Source organism: Alosa sapidissima, chromosome 16, assembly GCF_018492685.1.
Source record: "Alosa sapidissima isolate fAloSap1 chromosome 16, fAloSap1.pri, whole genome shotgun sequence".
Classification (NCBI taxonomy): Eukaryota; Metazoa; Chordata; class Actinopteri; order Clupeiformes; family Clupeidae; genus Alosa; species Alosa sapidissima.
In genome coordinates, this window is record NC_055972.1 from 16,046,237 (window position 1) to 16,064,232 (window position 17,996).

At 42.7% G+C, this 17,996-nt stretch overlaps 1 protein-coding gene across 1 annotated transcript in view; it reads right to left on the minus strand.

The window, feature by feature from the left end:
- ldb3a (LIM domain binding 3a) overlaps positions 1-17,996 on the minus strand; it is a 47,803-nt gene that overhangs the window by 23,286 nt on the left and 6,521 nt on the right. The window contains exons 3-4 of the mRNA XM_042066204.1: positions 7,033-7,181; positions 2,374-2,449 (exon numbers count right to left, since the gene is read on the minus strand). Of these exons, the coding sequence (XP_041922138.1) occupies positions 2,374-2,449; positions 7,033-7,181 (225 nt within the window). The remainder of the gene's footprint in view (positions 1-2,373; positions 2,450-7,032; positions 7,182-17,996) is intronic.

Genomic DNA, 17,996 nt, shown 5'->3' on the forward strand with positions numbered 1-17,996 from the left:
TCAGTGACTCTTTGAATCATCCAAGGGGTCTGGGGTTAAGGAAACTTGGTGCCTGCAAAGGAAAGATGGTGAGTTAGTGACCTGTGTGACCTGTGCTCTTCAAGTGCCCTTCAATGTGACATTCCCAACTAAAGATACAGGCTCGGCCATAATCATTTTGACCTCTGTTGTTTGTTAATTGAGTGATAAACACTATAGAGCTGTTGAAAGTAATTGTCTAATCAATTGTCAATCTAGCTTTTTTATGCCTTTAATGATAGGACAGTGGAGAGTGACAGGAAACGAATGGGAGAGAGAGCAGGGGTGGGATCTGGAAAGGACCACGGGGCGGGAATCAAACCCGGGTCACCGACGTACAGCACAGGTGCCCCAGCCAGTTGCGCCACAGCTGGGGCATCTAGAGCCTTTTTATGTAGCGGAATTTATGACAGTGAATGATTTCTGCTTGCTACCTATCAAATTACGCATTGACTCGTGAAAGAAATCAGTGAATAAATACAGTCAACAAATATTAAACGTTTCCCAATGTGTGAGTGGGAGAGGATTCAAATTAGGGATAGGAGGGAGAAGAGAGAAAGAGAGAGTGATAGAGACATGCAATGGCAATGCAGGAGAGAGGGCAACTTGAACCCAGGCATTCCGTGGCCTTTAAATGAGATGACAGGAACAGGTGCTTTACCCTGTCGTCACGGTTACAGAGTAACTCTATCCCCTCAGACAACTGTGAAAAGCCTGTAGCAATCTGTGCTATGAGAACACACCTTCCCTTTTTACTCTTTACTCGCAATAATGACGTTTCGTATCACTGAATTCTCTATGGGAAGCATTATTATAAAGCATTTGACTGATTATTTCATTATGTTTGACTCTTGGCTTGAGGTATCAATATTGCTGTGTATGTGCTCTCAAATCCTGTTTCATTTGTTGACATTCTGACACTGGAGGAGGACTACTGCTCAAACAGGGAGATATCCGGGTGACTTCTCTACATTCCCAAGCGCTGGGGACTGCAGTGGTCCCAGCAGGCTAAGCAGAACCGGACACCAGGTGAGGGTCAGGCTTATGAGGTCATGAGAGAATTCGAGTGATTACCATCTTTAGAATGTTCTGAGACTTCGCCGGTTCCATTTGTTAGAAAAGCAGGTGAACAGCAGAGACTGGTCATGCCCCTTCACTCTCCTTCCACTGACCATCAGCTCTGCTCTGCTTCGGAAGAACACTCTCATGAATCCCTGCAAAGCTGAATGCTCAGTGGTTTTGTGGATTTCCAATACATTCCATTGAGAAAATATATTATGTAACAATAGATGGAAAATGGGACATCTGCTGAATGAATAAATGTAAATGTAAAGTCAGCAGATATCTCCTAGTGGAGTTTGTGTTTTTCTGTCTGCAGCAGAACACTGGTCATGCCACTGTGGAGAGAGGGAGAGTTCTCGGGGGCATAGTCACACTTTGCTGTTAGCCTTAGCGTTGGCCTACACATTTATGCTTCCTGCTGCTTACATACCCCAGCAAAAGGCCTGTGCCGGAGCCCTTAGCCTTCTGGCTCTCCTGCACCATGGCCATCTCCCGCAGGGTCTCCTCAGAGTAGAGACCGATGGGGGAGTTATACTGCTTCCTCTTGGTCGGGCCTGGAGACTGCCCCTTGGCGGGCGTCGAGGAGTTGACGGAGAGGTGGGAGTTTGCCTCACCAGAAGTGTCTATACCGCCGGCTGGGGTGTTTGGGGGCACGGGACTACCATTTATTTGCCCCTTCAAGGAGGGAGAGACACGAGGGGGGGGGGGGGAAGTGTGTAAAGAGGGGGGTTGCTCAGTGTCTGGGGCAGGAGCCCAACTCAGCTCTGCACTTCAAAAACAACAGAATTTGCTAGAAAGACTATCGAAAGCTTCTTCACTTCAACACGCTGGGTCTGAAGGGAGTTGAGACAGCAGTGCTACACTTGCACAGTGCTGCACTGTGGTCACTAGAGAGCACCCTTCCCCTGAGAAAGATGGGGAAACAAGATGCTCTGCAAGTGACTGGGGAACTCTTGACATTCATGAGCCCCAGTGACTAGGCTGAACTCCAGAGATCAGGGAGAACTCAGGTGACCAGGCTGAATTTCAGCGACCAACCAGGGTTTTATATTACAGACTCTCTTAGGAGTTAAGTGTGATCCTCCTCAAAATGCCTTCATAAGTAGGTTGGCAAACCTACCAAAGGTCCTCCCACACACATGTAAAGCATGTGTGTGGGAGGACATAGGACACATTATGTCCTATGGACATAGGACACATTAATATCATGTATGTAAAGAAAAAGTAATGTGTCCTATGGACATAGGACACATTAATATCATGTATGTAAAGAAAAAGAGGGGGGGGCAGTACCTGCTGGTGAGGGATAACAGGCATGGAACCATCAACTCTTGTGGCGCCGACAGGAAGAGGAACAGGGCGCTTGGACCTGTATTAATAAAAACAAAACAGAAAATTAAAAACAAATATTCACACGTCTTCTCTTATATTGCTGCGAATGCTGTAAATCTTTCCTGAAAAAAATAACTTTTCAAGAAGATGACCGTTTCCATACATAAATCCATACTGACTCATGTACATAAACCTTTCTCAGAAAGATATTGATCCTTCAAATAACATCTTGTCCTTGAGACTACTGTTGGTTGTTGAAAGAGGATGAAAACTTCCAGACATAAAAATCGATATTTACTTGTGTCAATACCAATACCATCTCTTCTGCTGCAACAATCAAAGACTGTAACTAACTGTGCATCCTCGACATTGCACAAAGCCTCAAAAACATGGCCCATTACTTGAAGTGTCTAGTGGTGAACAATGGACAGGCTCAACAATGGACCAGCTCAAATTGTCCTTTTTTAAAAACTGCTCGAGCGAATAGGTGAAGAGATTTTCCCCAGAAATGACATGGCCAAGGATGCTGCAGCAACGCTGAAAAGGAGGAGGCAAGTGATTAAGGGAGGTCAGGAAGCATATGCAGGATTATTGGCAAGCTTTGTTGCCTTTGGGGAAAAACTGATCGAACTGTTTGCTGTTTGTCTGCATGGGCACCAACCAAACAGTGTGTGTGTGTGTGTGTGTGTGTGTGTGTGTGTGTGTGTGTGTGTGTGTGTGTGTGTGTGTGTGTGCCTGTGTGAGACAAAAGAGAGAGAGAGAGAAAGAGGCTATAAGTTTGACAACAAATAAAACCCTGAAACACAATTAGATCTAGAGCCTTTAACAAGAGCACTGTACATGTAAACACTGTTGGGAAAGGTACTTGAATTTCCTCTTGGGGATCAATAAAGTATCTATCTATCCATCTATCTATCTATCTAATTCACTTTATTGCCTGTTCAGAATCATCACATTATACAAGAGAGATGAGGGCTGAACTGCTGCCCTAGAAGAGGTCAAAAACAAAAAGATGACCTCAACAAAAAAATCCTCTCAGGTATGTGCGAATCAAAGCGGATGGATAGGCCGCTCCTTTTTTGGGGCTTTCTTCTGTTCCTCATGGCGGTCGACCCGCCCGTAAACCTCATTTGATCTCGCTCGAGACTTATCAGAATTGCACCCTCGGCTTGGTGAGATTAAGGCTGTTTTAGGAAAGCCATCACTCCAGGATTAGAGGGAAGGCAGGTCCACAGGTTTGGTCCATATGGGAAAGATACAGCGGCCGCTTGCATACCTCATTTCTCACTGTTGCTTCAGGGATTGCACACACCTTTGTGTTACACAAGATGATGGGCTAGGCAGGCAGCCATCTTGATGGCTTGACCCCAGGGTAAGGTTAGAAGAATGTTGGAGGTGCTGGATTCAGTCTTCCATTTTGATGCAAGGAGAGAGGGGAAGAGAGTTTTTTTTTTTGTAAAAAAATGCACAGAAATACTGTGCGACAGCTCACCTGTCAAAAGCTGTCAGCTGATCTTTGAAAAGGGTGTTTACCTGCCATGCCACAGACACACAATAGAGTTCCTCCAAACAATCGCCATCCACATCTGCTGTATTAAAGCAATGAGGCTTCCCATTGTGTGCTACCCAAGGTAAAAGTTTCCAAGGTAAAAGTCTTGCATTCAGCACTGAGACACCAGCTTTCATGACCTTGTGTTGAGTCAATATTAGAAAAGAAAAGAACACAGGTAGATCAAAGAAATATAGCCATTGTGCTATGTTTACAGAAAATGTTTACAGAAATTGACAGTTACACAAAAATCTTTGTGCACAAGACAAACCAGGAACATAAACCTAACAAGTTGAGTACATGATGTCTTTCCCCAGAATGTTGATTTCATTAACATCTGCTTTAGTTCATTGAGCCAGTTTAAACAGGTGGAAACAAATGTTCTGTAAAATACAAACATTACATTTCCAAAGGTAAAAATCACAATAGGTGTATATGAAGCCATGTTTATAGGCCATGGAGAAACTAAAGTAACAAAGTGACAGGAGAAACCAAACATTGAGAAAAGACAAGAAGCCATCCAGGCACTTTGAGCCAACAGGTATCCAAAGAGGAGTCCAAAGAGGACAGCAGTAATAGTGACACACACTTTCATATGAATCACTTCTGTCACATTAAACACTATCGTCTGTCACCTCTTTAATTGAGTGCAAAGGAAGGCGAGGCGGGAATAGAATGCAGTGACCTTTCTCAGTCCAGCACCTTACCAACCCCCCCTCCCTCGGGCACTCCCACACAGCCCAGAAAAACAAGGAAGGAGGGGGACTCCATTTGCAGACACATGCAATGTGTTTCAAGCCTGTGTTGTCCATTGCATTGAGATGGAAGTAACCTCAGGTTGTCACTGTGAGCACATCAGAAAAACTGAAGATTTTCTTCAGAGCAGGGTGACAAAATGTTCTTTCTATTAAATTGCTTTAAAGATGTAATCATTTTATGATTTCATAAATGTTCATATAATTTATTAATTTCATATTAAGTTCATATTAATACATATAGGGAAAGTTAGGGACATGGATTAAGCTTTGAAAAAAAAGGTTTGAAATATATATACTTATATATACTTATATCTCATAAATGAAAAAATGAAAAATAAACAAAAGCTTTGAAATATAAGTATATATTTCATAAACTAATTTATTAATGTTCATATTAATACATATAGGGACAGTTAGGGACATGGATTAAGCTTTGTTCTGGACTAAAAAATAACTGGAGATGTCCACTGAACAAAGCTTTTACTCTAAACTGAATCTGTGTATGGGAGTGTATGGCTCCATCTATCATGGGAAATATATAATGGGCATCTTTGAAGTCATCAAGTATCAGGAATATAACAATGAAATGTTTGACAAAATACTATTCATATTGAATCTCATGGTAAAACCATGCCAGGTAGTGCCCCTGATGCAAGCTGAAAGGGCCTTGGCTGTCATTTTAATTTAACAATATGAACGGCTGATATGAGCTTTGTGAACATGTTTTTTTACAGCTCATTATTTATTTCATTCACTATATCATCATGTGGATATGAGATGGCATGGCTTTAGTCCTCTCATGGGTCCTCTCTACAATGAAATGCATTAAATTATGTCGGATCTCTGGTGGGGGGTAACTCTGACAATGTCACGTACCTGATGAAATGAGAAAAAAACATAAGCCGTAACATGATGAAGGACAACTCAGGCTTAAGCTGTCCTCTGACTATCATCCATGAATGCAAGTTAACTTCTTTCTAAAATGATCTTGTTTGATGTCACCTTTGTCTGACTAGACCCTGGACCTTCAGAGGGTTTCATTTCAGAGGCAGGTCCTTGGATCCACCTCATTTGATTTGTATGTAATCAGAGTATTGCCTTTTTGCCATTTCGTTGAGCCTTTCATCACCGTAGCAAATGGAACATTTAGTTAATTTCACTGGCATTTCAGCTCCCCGGATCATGGCCTTTTCAAAACACAGGCACACTTCAAACACACAGATAAATGTAGCATTTCAAATTGATACACCTCGGGTTCACCAGGGAACCTAGGTGCCACCAGAAGATGGCATCAGAGAAATTTAAAACAAAAAACCTAAAAAAAAAACACACAATTTGTCATTTTATTTGTTTGCTGAACTGATCATGTCCCCTGCAGGCCAGGGTATCTGAACCCCCTGCCAAGGCACCATGCAAAGTCATCCGTCGCGACATGCAACACCATGTCTCCTGTGAAGACACCTCCTGGCTGCACAGCACTCAATCTCCCTGTCTGATCTTTATAATTACGCAAGCTGTAACACAGCACTGTCCATCAAAAGTGCAAAGAAAGGGGGCTTAGACGGAGCCTATTAATTCACACACCCTGGCACAGTCACACGCGGACTCTGTGACACACACACACACACACACGCACACACAGAGAGAGACACACAGATGCCTATCCAGAGCTCCCTGAGGTATTTGCAGCAGAGGATTCACTTTGGCATGCTGTTTAGTCTATCGCATTCACAGGAAAAGAAATAGACGTTTTCTAACTGCTGCAAGCACCTTATAAAGGCTTACATATCAGAATGAAAACCAGCTGTGTGGATTTCCTGAACCCATGGCTACCTGCACCAGCATCACCACAGGTTTGTTAAGCTGAGTTTAGAGTTGGTACAGTATAGAGCAGGCATGGTGGGTGAGTTTTACTTAAGCAATAAGCCCCGAGAGGCCGTAGGTTACACTGATTCTACAACAGCTAAGGGGCATTGCTAAAACCCCCCTTAGCTGTTGTAGAATCAGTGTAACCTACTGACCATAAATACCATACCATAAATACCATAAATACCTGGCAAAGTTTCATAAAGTAAAGGAACAGCAACTAGAAATATAACAAGTTATTCCTAGATAATCATTCTTCCGCCAAGAAATATATTTCCTCTATCTTTTGTATCAAGTTATGGTAGCGCAGTAATATAGAACGAAATGTGGTCAAGGTGTATGTTTATGCTGGATTTTACAACGGCATCGAACACGATTCAGCCAATCACAAAGGAACGGAACTATCAGTTTCACGGTGGTATAGAGTGGGTACGGTGGGTGTCTTACTTGGTCATGGTGAGAGCCAGGTTGACGGCACACTTGATCTTGTTCTGGGCCTCCAGGTGAGTCATGCCGTCCGTGTGGACCCCGTCGATGGCCACGATGACGTCGCCCTGGACCAGGTTGCCCTGCGCAGCCTTGCTCCCAGGTGTGATCTGTGGATGGGACAAGTTCACATTCAGATTTAGATTCACAATGTCCACACAGAAAACAACACAACACAACACAACACAATACATTCCATTGTAACATAACACAGTACGCTCCAATGCAACAACCCAGTGCAATCCAGGACAAGCAAAGGCCCAGGCTTGAAGCGTCACTAAGCGGGCCCGGTCTCTGATTACACAGGACGTGTGAATCCGACTAAATAAAAAAAGGAGGCACAGCCAAGCCGTAATTAAGAAAGAAACACTCCGCAGTGTAATCCCCAACAGCTGAACACATAACGGTAAACGTTGTATTCACAAAACTAGAACACCACGGAGGCAACAATTAATCCTGTTGAAACTGTGAATGGAAAACACATAACACAGCTACAGTGGGTTCCTCAGATAGTTTCTCTTACTGGCAACATAACAGTTTATGGAATATACTTCCTATGGACTCCTATGGATAAAGGCATCATGGATAAAACAATGATGAACCTGACATTCACAAGTTTAGCAACCACCTAAGGCACGTCTACTCATAAACGATCCTCACTTTGACTCAAACTTATATATATACTCTCAAAGTAAATGACATGCAAGAGGTTCAACCAGGTGCTCAGGTGAAGTTATCAAGTCCTCAAGCGGTGCTCTTGGGGTAGGGAAAATCCAATAAAGCAATAGCAGGTCCCAGGCACTCAAATATATAAGAGAAGGAATTCTTTAAAAAGCCTTTATTGAATCTGGCTTAGGTCATTTAAAATATTGAGCCAACATGTTTCGACCAAACATGGTCTTCTTCAGGGAAAAGTAGCAACATGAATGAGAATGCCACAGACTTATAAGTTAAGTCCCACCCACAATACAATAATTTCATTAACTCAATAAGATCTAATATAATCAATTAGCCTAATGAGTAAACAGATCTGCAAGAAAACCACACACAGTAATCAAAAACTACACACACACACAACAACACCAAAAAACAAACGAGAACGTAGACTATCTAAAAAAAGAGAAAAGAAAACAAACCAAATCAATGATCAATTATTAGAACACCCAGAAATGGAAAATCCTAGACAAGACAAAACTACATGAGATCATGAAAGAGAGCAAAACTTCATATTACGACATCATAAAAAACACTTAAATTCTATGTCCTCGTTCAAGCCAGGATAACTTAATGCATCCAGCTGGATCAGGATTGTTTTCTTCTCTCTTTTTTCAGATAGTCTACGTTCTCGTTTGTTTTTTGGTGTTGTTGTGTGTGTGTGTAGTTTTTGATTACTGTGTGTGGTTTTCTTGCAGACCTGATTACTCATTAGGCTAATTGGTTATATTAGATCTTATTGAGTTAATGAAATGATTGTATTGTGGGTGGGACTTAACTTATAAGTCTGTGGCATTCTCATTCATGTTGCTACTTTGCCCTGAAGAAGACCATGTTTGGTCGAAACATGTTGGCTCAATATTTTAAATGACCTAAGCCAGATTCAATAAAGGCTTTTTAAAGAATTCCTTCTCCTCTTATATATTTGAGTGCCTGGGACCTACTATTACTCTCAAAGTAAAATTGAGGAAACGCAAGTAGCTGAGCTGACCTCCCTTTGTATTCAATAGAAAAGGGTGTTGATTTGAGTTGTCTGGAGTTGTGGTTTGACACATCAGGCTCTCCCTACTGTGTCCTTGACACCAGTATCCTCGGTTCAACTCAGCAAGTATCTCCAAGGTGACATTCTTTACCTTTCAATGCATTTTCACGCCTACTGGATTTTTCTTTGTGGCACGAAAACCTGTGCATTGAGTGGAAGAGACAGAACACTTTGTGTTCGGTGCGCATAGAAAAATGGTCTTGAGCTCAAGGCTCTCTAAACTGACACATATAGGACAGTTAACTGTATACTAAACTCAAAAAATATTACTGACAAACATTGCCAGGCACGATAAACAACATTCATTATACTGTATTATGCATTTCTAGTAAGTATGATATTAAACATTACTAATATGATAATTAGACATAGGCTAAAGCTTACCTATATATTTTAATACGTTATTAAAAATGTAAAGAAAAGTTATTATGAGTGTAAAGAATTGAGAGTAAGTGCAAAGAAGATAAAGGCTGTTGTGATTTTTTCGGTATTGTCTGAATTGTCTTGCATTATTTATGATTAAATCAAATACAATGATTCAGTTGTCCAAATATCAAAAACACCTTTTACCAGCAGTCAGGCTCTATAGTAAGATTTGATTGTGGCATCTTCAAACCGTTAAATTGAGCAGTAATATTGAGGTGATGTGATGTGGGAGGCAGTGTTGACATTTATTCTCTAATCTGTTAAATCCAGAGGAAAGTGGTGGGATGGTGTGTGTGTGTGTGGGGGGGGTTGTCTGTGATGTATTTCAAACCACCACCACCCACTCTTGGACTAAACAAATCCCCTGCACTCTCTGAATGGGTGAGGCAGGCGGTGAATTGGAAAGGTAGAGTTCACTCAGCTGTGCAGCACAGCAGAAATATGCAATAGATCTGTGTGTGTGTGTGTGTGTGTGTGTGTGTGTGTGTGTGTTGTACAATACTGACTCTGTTTCACGGAGTCAGTATTGTACAACCAAGACATGAACTACTGTAGACATCTTAGATCTACTATCCATCCTCACCTCTCCACTCAGAGCCAAGGAAACAGGCCCTGCCCCACAACATTCATTATTCTTAAAAAGACTGGGAGGAAGATAGACAAACAAAAGATGATGAACAAGAAAGAGCAGGAAGGACAAAGCAGCAATAAAGAGACATAGCTAAGAAAGAAAGAAAGTCCCACAAGAGGCAGGATGCAGGGTCGGACTGGGAGCAAAATTCGGCCCTGGCAACACGGGGGTCCGGGGGTGTCTCTCCGGGATTTAAAAAAAAAATCTGGTTGCTGAAATTGAGAGGGACAGGATTCAGGGATAGGCTACTAAAGACAGGCTCATCTTCTGTCTGTCTCACGTCATGTTACCCTATGCATTAAACCACATGTCACTGCTTGACTAAATGGAAAATATAGGCTACTGAACATGGACATCGTCATAGTTGACAGAAATTACGTTTTGTGCCAACATGTTGTAGAAACACAAACACAGCCTTTATTTTGGTGCAAATATTCTCCTTTAATTTGGTTATAGTCCGCGATTCACATTAACTGTAGGCTATCACCACAAGTCTAGGCTATACTAAACGTTTTTGCCCTAGTTTGTGTGCCGTCATCACATTTTGCAATACCTTCGTTACTAACCTACCAGTTGATAGCCTACTTTTTACCTGCATCGACTCGCGATTGATTGTGCATCTAATGTAACACTCGGTGGAGATACCACTTTCCAAGTTTCACTTGCGTTGTGAGCTAAAAGGATAGGCCTACTATATGGGAAATACTTTGAAGTTCCTTTTGAGTAGTATCAGCTCCAAAAATGAATGGGTTTTCTTTAACCTGCGCTACACTTTTCCACCAAGTTGTGCGAAAATTGTAGGCTATAGCAGCTACCCGTAGTTTTTTTTATGTTGACAGAACCGGTGCAGTAGCCTAAATGAGCTCTTGGTAGCGCGTGCAACTACGTCTATAAAAACAATATATTTATGGAATAAAACTAGACCTCTGATTGTTTACGGTTAAACTGCAATAATGTTAACACCAGCCAGCGGAGGGCACTTATACAGCCTAGGCTACCATGCACTCGAACTAGCGGCTGCTTGGACAAATCCACTTGAGGGGTGGGGCAGGGGGGCGCGATCGTAACACACACTGAACCTGTCATTAAGAGGCCAAAATTATTGAGACATAAAAGTAAGACAACAATTCTAATAATAAGAACAAATATATAACATTGTTGGTGGTTGTGGCCTCACTGGCTGTCCCTCAGGTTGTGGCAGGCTGCTACAAATTTTGCAGCCAGAATGACCACATCCTCATTCTCTCCAAGGATGTAAGGCAATTTAGCCTCATTTGTCCAGGTTTGTAATTCAGGGAGGGTATTGACTTGAGCTTGAATTATATAACGCAAGTCAAGCCTTACACAGCTGTTCTAAAGAAAATCATCAGTCACTAGAGCTGCAACAAGCTTATCAGTCCATACATGCCTCTGCCTGAAACTGGGTTAACACTGTAATCTGATTCAAGTGGGGGGTTGCACTGTAAACGACACATATGTCACAGGCTACTTTCATTTACAGATATCTGTTGTCTGGCATCTTCCCTGAGATCTATGGCCCCAAATCCATTTTTGGCTACAGGGGCCCACGTATGCGTACTACAGAGTCCAGCATCAGGCCAAGGGGTCATAGCACATCCCTATGGACAGAGAGAGCTTCCTTTCCATGTTACTGCTTGGGTCTCAGCCTACTTGTTATTTCTAACAAGCAAAGATGGAGAGATATCCTTTACAAATGCCGAGGAAGCAACACTATTCTCTGTATTTGACGGGAGATCAGTAGTGTAGGGAAACCAGCATTCAATGTATAAAACACAATTTTAAACATTTTTATTTAAAGATGCTTGCTCAGTAGTAAATGGTTGGGTAAACTGGTATCATTAATTAATACTTCAAAATCATTTTTTTTTGGATTCTTCTCTTTTTTTTAGTTTTTGGAGAGCAAAACAATGCACACACAGGCACACTATTTCTGATGACACAATGAAAGATGATCAGTAGCCACAGAAAACTGAGCCAGGATATGATAGGACTCTCAACTTTATGCTACAACATATGGTAATGCTATGTCAGTAGCAGCTGTATCACATGCCTATCTCCCCCAGGAGACATTGCAAATAAGTTTTTGTGCATGAAATACAGTATAGCTATCATGCGGTATGTGGTAACATTGAACTGACTCATTCGCGCCTGATGCTGCATGACGCAACATTCTATCTCCCGCCTGTTGCTGCATAGCGCAACATTGAACCTCCCGCTGGTTGCTGCGTAGCGCAGCATGCTTTTTATTTCATGTTTCTAGGTGCTACAGAGGCTTAGATGTTCAATTTTGGTAGACGTTGACAATTTTTAGTATTTTTTCAGAAAACCCTCAGGAAATAAGGTTATTTAGTCTAGAATGCCATAGGATTCTATAGGCGTTTTTAGTAGGCATTTTAGGAGTAAATGGGTTAAATTAATACAATCATTTAAATTTTAACTTAAGATTTTGCTTTTTGCTCATAATTCAAATTAGGGCCCCCTGTGTCTCAGTGCTCACAAACCCACGAGGTGAGATTACTTTCTGGCAACACATCACAAGCAACCTGTGTGTGTGTGTGTGTGTGTGTGTGTGTGTGTGTGTGTGTGTGTGTGTGTGTGTGTGTGTGTGTGCGTGTGTGTCTGTGTGTGTGTGTGTGTGTGTGTGTGTGTGTGTGTGTGTGTGCAGCCATATACTATCTATTGGGGTGTGTGTCTATCCAAAGCCACTGAATATGATTTTCATGAGAAATAAAAAAAATAAATACCTGACAGTATTATGCTTTTTTCCACTGTCAAGCGTTTAAAGCTTAAGCAAATGATTAAAGCACAGCTTGTCAAGCCAGAGGCGTTTGGCTCGAACAAAAAATAAAACACATTTTTATCGAAGACAGAGATCTTCCAATCCACTTTGCTATTCATTTTGACTTTCTGACTTTTCCTTTTTGCTCTTCTTCCATCTTTTCTTCTGTTCAGAGTGACAGCTGCACTGGCTTTACGCCCCCTGGCTGCTTCCAGTGCCCTGGTGGAGGCATTCCTGTGTTGTGCGCAGAGTCAGACCCCCTCTATCCAGCTCCAGCCTAAATGTCAGCCCTAATTAGCCTGCGGAGTGGCGGGTGTCTCCTGACATAACTTAAAAGGTTGCTGTAGCATGGCTAATGTCGGTGCTAGCCACACTGCCAGTGAGTCATCTCTAGGGTGTAGGGTAGGAGAAGAGGAGTGGGCGCTAGAGAGAAAGCCTGATGATAACCTCTAACCTCCTTCCTGAAGTACGAAAAAAAGATTCCAGAGCTCATCAGTGGCAACGGCAAAAGCAATTTCCGGTACCGTACCGTATCAGGAATTTATTGACTGGCACAAAGCATGTTGCAGACGATTTACAAGATCATTAACAAGACAGATGAGGTGAACCTTCGACGAGGAGACCACTCCAAAGTGGAGCAAGGCCAAGCCATCAAGCAGAGAACAGTTGTGTGATTTCAGTCATGGTTTTTATTTTGCTTTGACTTTTATTTTGTTTTGACTGTTGCACTTGCACTACATAGCTGAAAGTGTTCAATGGAAAGACAGACTCAAAGCAATCATTTTATTTAACAACCATTCATTTTGCATTCAATGCCAGCAACAATCCTAGCAGCTAGGAAAAATCACCAGGAGTTCCAAGAGCTCTAAATGACATAACTGTGTTATTAGGAATGGTTAAAATGCTCAAAGGCTTCCACTAGGGCCGGGAATCACAGAATCCGCTATATCACAATACAGGGATTCTCCAACACTCAATACATTGCAAAAGATTAACCTCTGATACATCATGATATCTGTGTAAATAAAGAAAACGAAAAGAGCAAAGAGCTAGAATTGTTCACTGCATTTCACAACAAAAATAGAGTTTTAGCTCAGCGGATCCTAAAAATATACAAATAATTTGACTGTATTTGACAATATATCGCTGTATTGATATTTTGTCCCACCCCTACCTTCCACTGATATATGAGCACATAATTTGTTGAGTCCATATGTTACAAATATATCATCTGTATGCTGTCTCCTCTCCTCTTTATGTTGCAGATGGTGAGGTATGTCTCTGCCCAAAGAGTTCCCGAAGCTCTAATTTAAACACCAGCGTCTCACTATGGTTTATTCTGTCAGTGAGACTCCTGTCTCATCCAAGGGCACCTACCAGGATATCTGAACAAATACCTCCTGACACAGACTCATTGAGGTGTGACCATTTCAGAAGAGCTTAAAATATGGTGTTACACAAAGGGCATTTCAGGCTAGTGCAGGATCCAAGCTGTGGTATTCAGCATCTATTGCTCAGTTTACCTTGATGCTGGAAGGGAGTAATAATTATAGCAACAATTGTACTGATGCTATTGATGCTGATAATCTGCCCTCGGTTCTTGTCAACATTCAAGTTTGAGTGGCACCGAGGTGACACTAATCTTTAGAGCGTTTAGTCTAAACAACTATGTGATTTCTTGTGGATCAACATCAAACCCACTCCTCACTCTTTTCACCCATCAATATTTTTCTCGTTCAGCCTCATTTGGCAAAAATAATAACAGCGCAGATCAGGAAAGGAACACGGGGAAACACACAGGGAAACAAAGGGATGGCGAGGGGGGGGGGGGGGGATTAATGGGGCTGGCACACAAAACACCTTTTAACTCTCCCCACTCAGCCCATTCCAATTGATGCCCGGCTGAATGGCTGGCTGATATGCCAGCTCAAATCTCCTGTTTGGTTCGTTCACAGTACATACAAGTACCTAGAGAGAGAGAGAGAGACAGAGAGAGAGAGAGAGAGAGAAAGAGAGAGAGACAAACACACAACAAAACACACACACACACACACACACACACACACACAAACACAAAAGATCTGCTCTGTGTTATCAGAAAAGAACTGGGGGGAATAAGAGGCCCACAACAACCACACAGTGCACACACAAAGAGAGAGGGGGACAGGGAGAATGAGGGAGAAAGAGAGAGAGAGAGAGATACAAAGGGTAGGAACTGGACAGGGAGATAGAGCAAACTGATGGAAAGGCAGGGATATAAATAGACTAAAAGAGGCCCACCACTCAACTAGCTATGCTCTCCCCTGTTCACAGGGACTCTCCACTCCCATAATATACACTATGTTTTGTGTGCATCTGCTATCCCAATCAAGTGTTAAAGTGCACCACTCCTCAAAGACAATTTAGTCTAGACGATAGCACTATATGCTGTACTGAATATGCTGCTGTGAACGCCCACATTTTAGCAAAAGCTACATTTTCATTCCTCATAAACAAGATTACTAAATTATGTAACATTTCATCAGCTGGTCACACGCTGATCGCAGAAAGAAAACAGATGGAATGTTTTTTGCTAACAAGTTTGAAAAGAATCTGACACCTGATGAGCGCAACTCGACCCAACATCCAGCAGCCCCCAACGCCCCACATTCACACACGCTACTCCAGCCAATCAATGTCCAGCCCTCAACACGGAGGGAGGAACGCCAACCATAGCTGTGCAGGTGAAGTCAGGTGCGCACACTTAATCAGCCCCTGAGCACAAAATAGCAAACGGGCACAACAACACAACATAATGCTTTTCAAAACACAGTGCAAGCAGATCCTCAGGTAAGAGTACTTTATCATGAAGACTTCTCCATGCTTTAAAGGGCCCTGGAAGTAGTTCTCAGAGGGTATCTGCTGGGTTATGTTAGGCTGAGGTTGGGAGGGCTAGTGGGGGGAGGGGGGGGGGGGTGTAGGGGGAGTCTGTTGGTGGGATGTCGCACTTGCTAGTATCTATAGCCTTCACAATCTGGCCCTACACTGCTGACCTTCAGCATGCAGCTAAAAACAGCCCTGCCTGTCAGCACTCCCCGAGCGCTGGGTCCCATACCACAGGCCCGGGGTTGGGGGTGGGCTGGGGGGGGGGGGGCAACAGAGGCAGGAGGAGGAGGGGGTTGGGTACACAGGAATGCAGGGGTCTGCACCACCAGGGCTCAGAGACACTTTATTATCTGCCCACCGTTGGCTCCTAACCTCACCACTGACCCGGTCTCACACTACAGTATGGACACCGATGATCCCCGCTGCCGGTGCCCTCACAGCACTGGCAGTGCCAGCGCCGGCGGTTGGCATGACGTTAAGTGTGGGTGCCCACCCCAACTGGTCAAAAAATCCAGCGAGGGCTCACCCCTGCCCAGTGGGGTGAGTCATACCCGGTGGCGTGTTGGGGGGGCTAGCCGGGGAGAGGCTCTGGGTGTCATGGTGCTGTGGCTGTGAGTTACTGCATTGCCATTTATGCGTATCAGAGAGGGTGGGGCCACGGTTGTGTCGTTTCACTGGTCTATGGGATGCTGCTTGTAAACAAAATCCAATCAGACCAGTGGGGACACCATCATAACTCTAAATTAAAATCCAGTTTTGCAGAACAAGGATGTACAGGACTGTGTCATACAGGGTTCGATTAATTTTTACGACAGCATGCAGGGACGCAGATGTGAACATGCTGCTGTCCTCAGCATTGATTCAACACATTCAACACAAAATGTGTTATTTCATTCATTCCATCAGTTTCTTTCCTTATTTCTTTGTCTCCTTAATTGCTCTTTCCTGGAATTTTTCCATCGTTTTTTTTTTTTCCCTCTGTCTTTTTTTTTGCTAGATTTTTTGCTTGGTTTTAAAAATCTCAATTCTAAGGACATGCCAGAGGGACAGCTCCTAAGTTGTCCAAACAGATGGACAGAACCATTAGTGCTGACAAGCAGTGAGACCGTCACATCCACTCCTGGTCTGGTAATATTTTAAGACATGTAGCACAAGAGAGAGAGAGAGAGAGAGAAAGAGAGAGAGAGAGAGAGCACTCTGCTCTGAAGTGCTCTGATGGCCCCAATGTGATGCCGTTTTTTCTCAGTAACCTCCCCAGAAAGCTCCAGCTCCTTTCACATGATTTGTCAGAGCCATGTAGCCGCCTGGTAGTGTGGGAACACAGCAAATGGACTGACCACTACAGCACACCACACTGGAGACCAGAGGTGGAGGTGTGCGTGTGTGTGTGTGGGTGCGTGTGTGTGTGTGTGTGTGTTGTGGTAGTGGTGAGGGGGGACACTTTTGGTGCACTCGCCAGCACCAAATGACCACGGTGACAAGAAACCCCAACTGAGGAGAAATGATAGGAGCTGTTGACGATGCCTCGGTAAGAAGACACGCAAAGTCTGAGAAAATAATCAGGCAGGCTCCTCTCCAAGATGCATTTCAGTGGCACAACAGCCACCCCAAAGCATTGAGAGGCCATCGTAAAACGATGCTGAGCCCTATCCTTTTTTTCCGCCTTTAAATTCCATCGGAATTAGACAGTGTATTTTGATAATGTTTTTATATAACATCACATTACTTAACTATTAAAACATCTTGACAGTGTCTTCATGAAGGAATCACATCATGAAGGAAATACAAGCACCATTAGTGCTTTCCAGATGAAGAGGAATGAAAGGTGTGAATAATAGATGACTCAAACATCACTATCACTAATTTGCATCAAAATATCTGTTATTTGGCACGTGATCAATTATTTTAGTTACTATCTACTCATTTTAATTGACTTGATAAACAGAATGAGCTTTTCTGCGCAGATACTTGCAGCAGGTTCACAATTTCACTATAATTGGCCTGTTTGGCCAATAATTGGCGATCTATCCAAGAAAAATATTACAGTACATACTGTAGCACACTCAGGATTGCTTAATAAACTTGAATGAGTTATATGAGCCCCTTAGAAAAACAGTGCTTCTACATTTTATCTTTGAACAGATTTTCAAAACATACTTTGATTATTCATGGTGCCAATACTCCATTAACAAAAAAATCATTGATATTGCACAGGCTGTGGCCAAGCAGTTCATTGGCTATGGCCAAATTAAATTAGTTTATTGGTCTATATGATTTGATAGTAATTTCTAAACACAGAGCACATTTTGTTTTTTATCCTGAAACTAGCAAAGTGTTTGACTGCCACTTCCCGCCCTTACACCCAGGGTTCTTCTCATCCCATTTCACAGAAAAGTATTTTTATCCATCGTCTGCTCCCCAGTGTTAGAACTGACCAACAAGTTTGT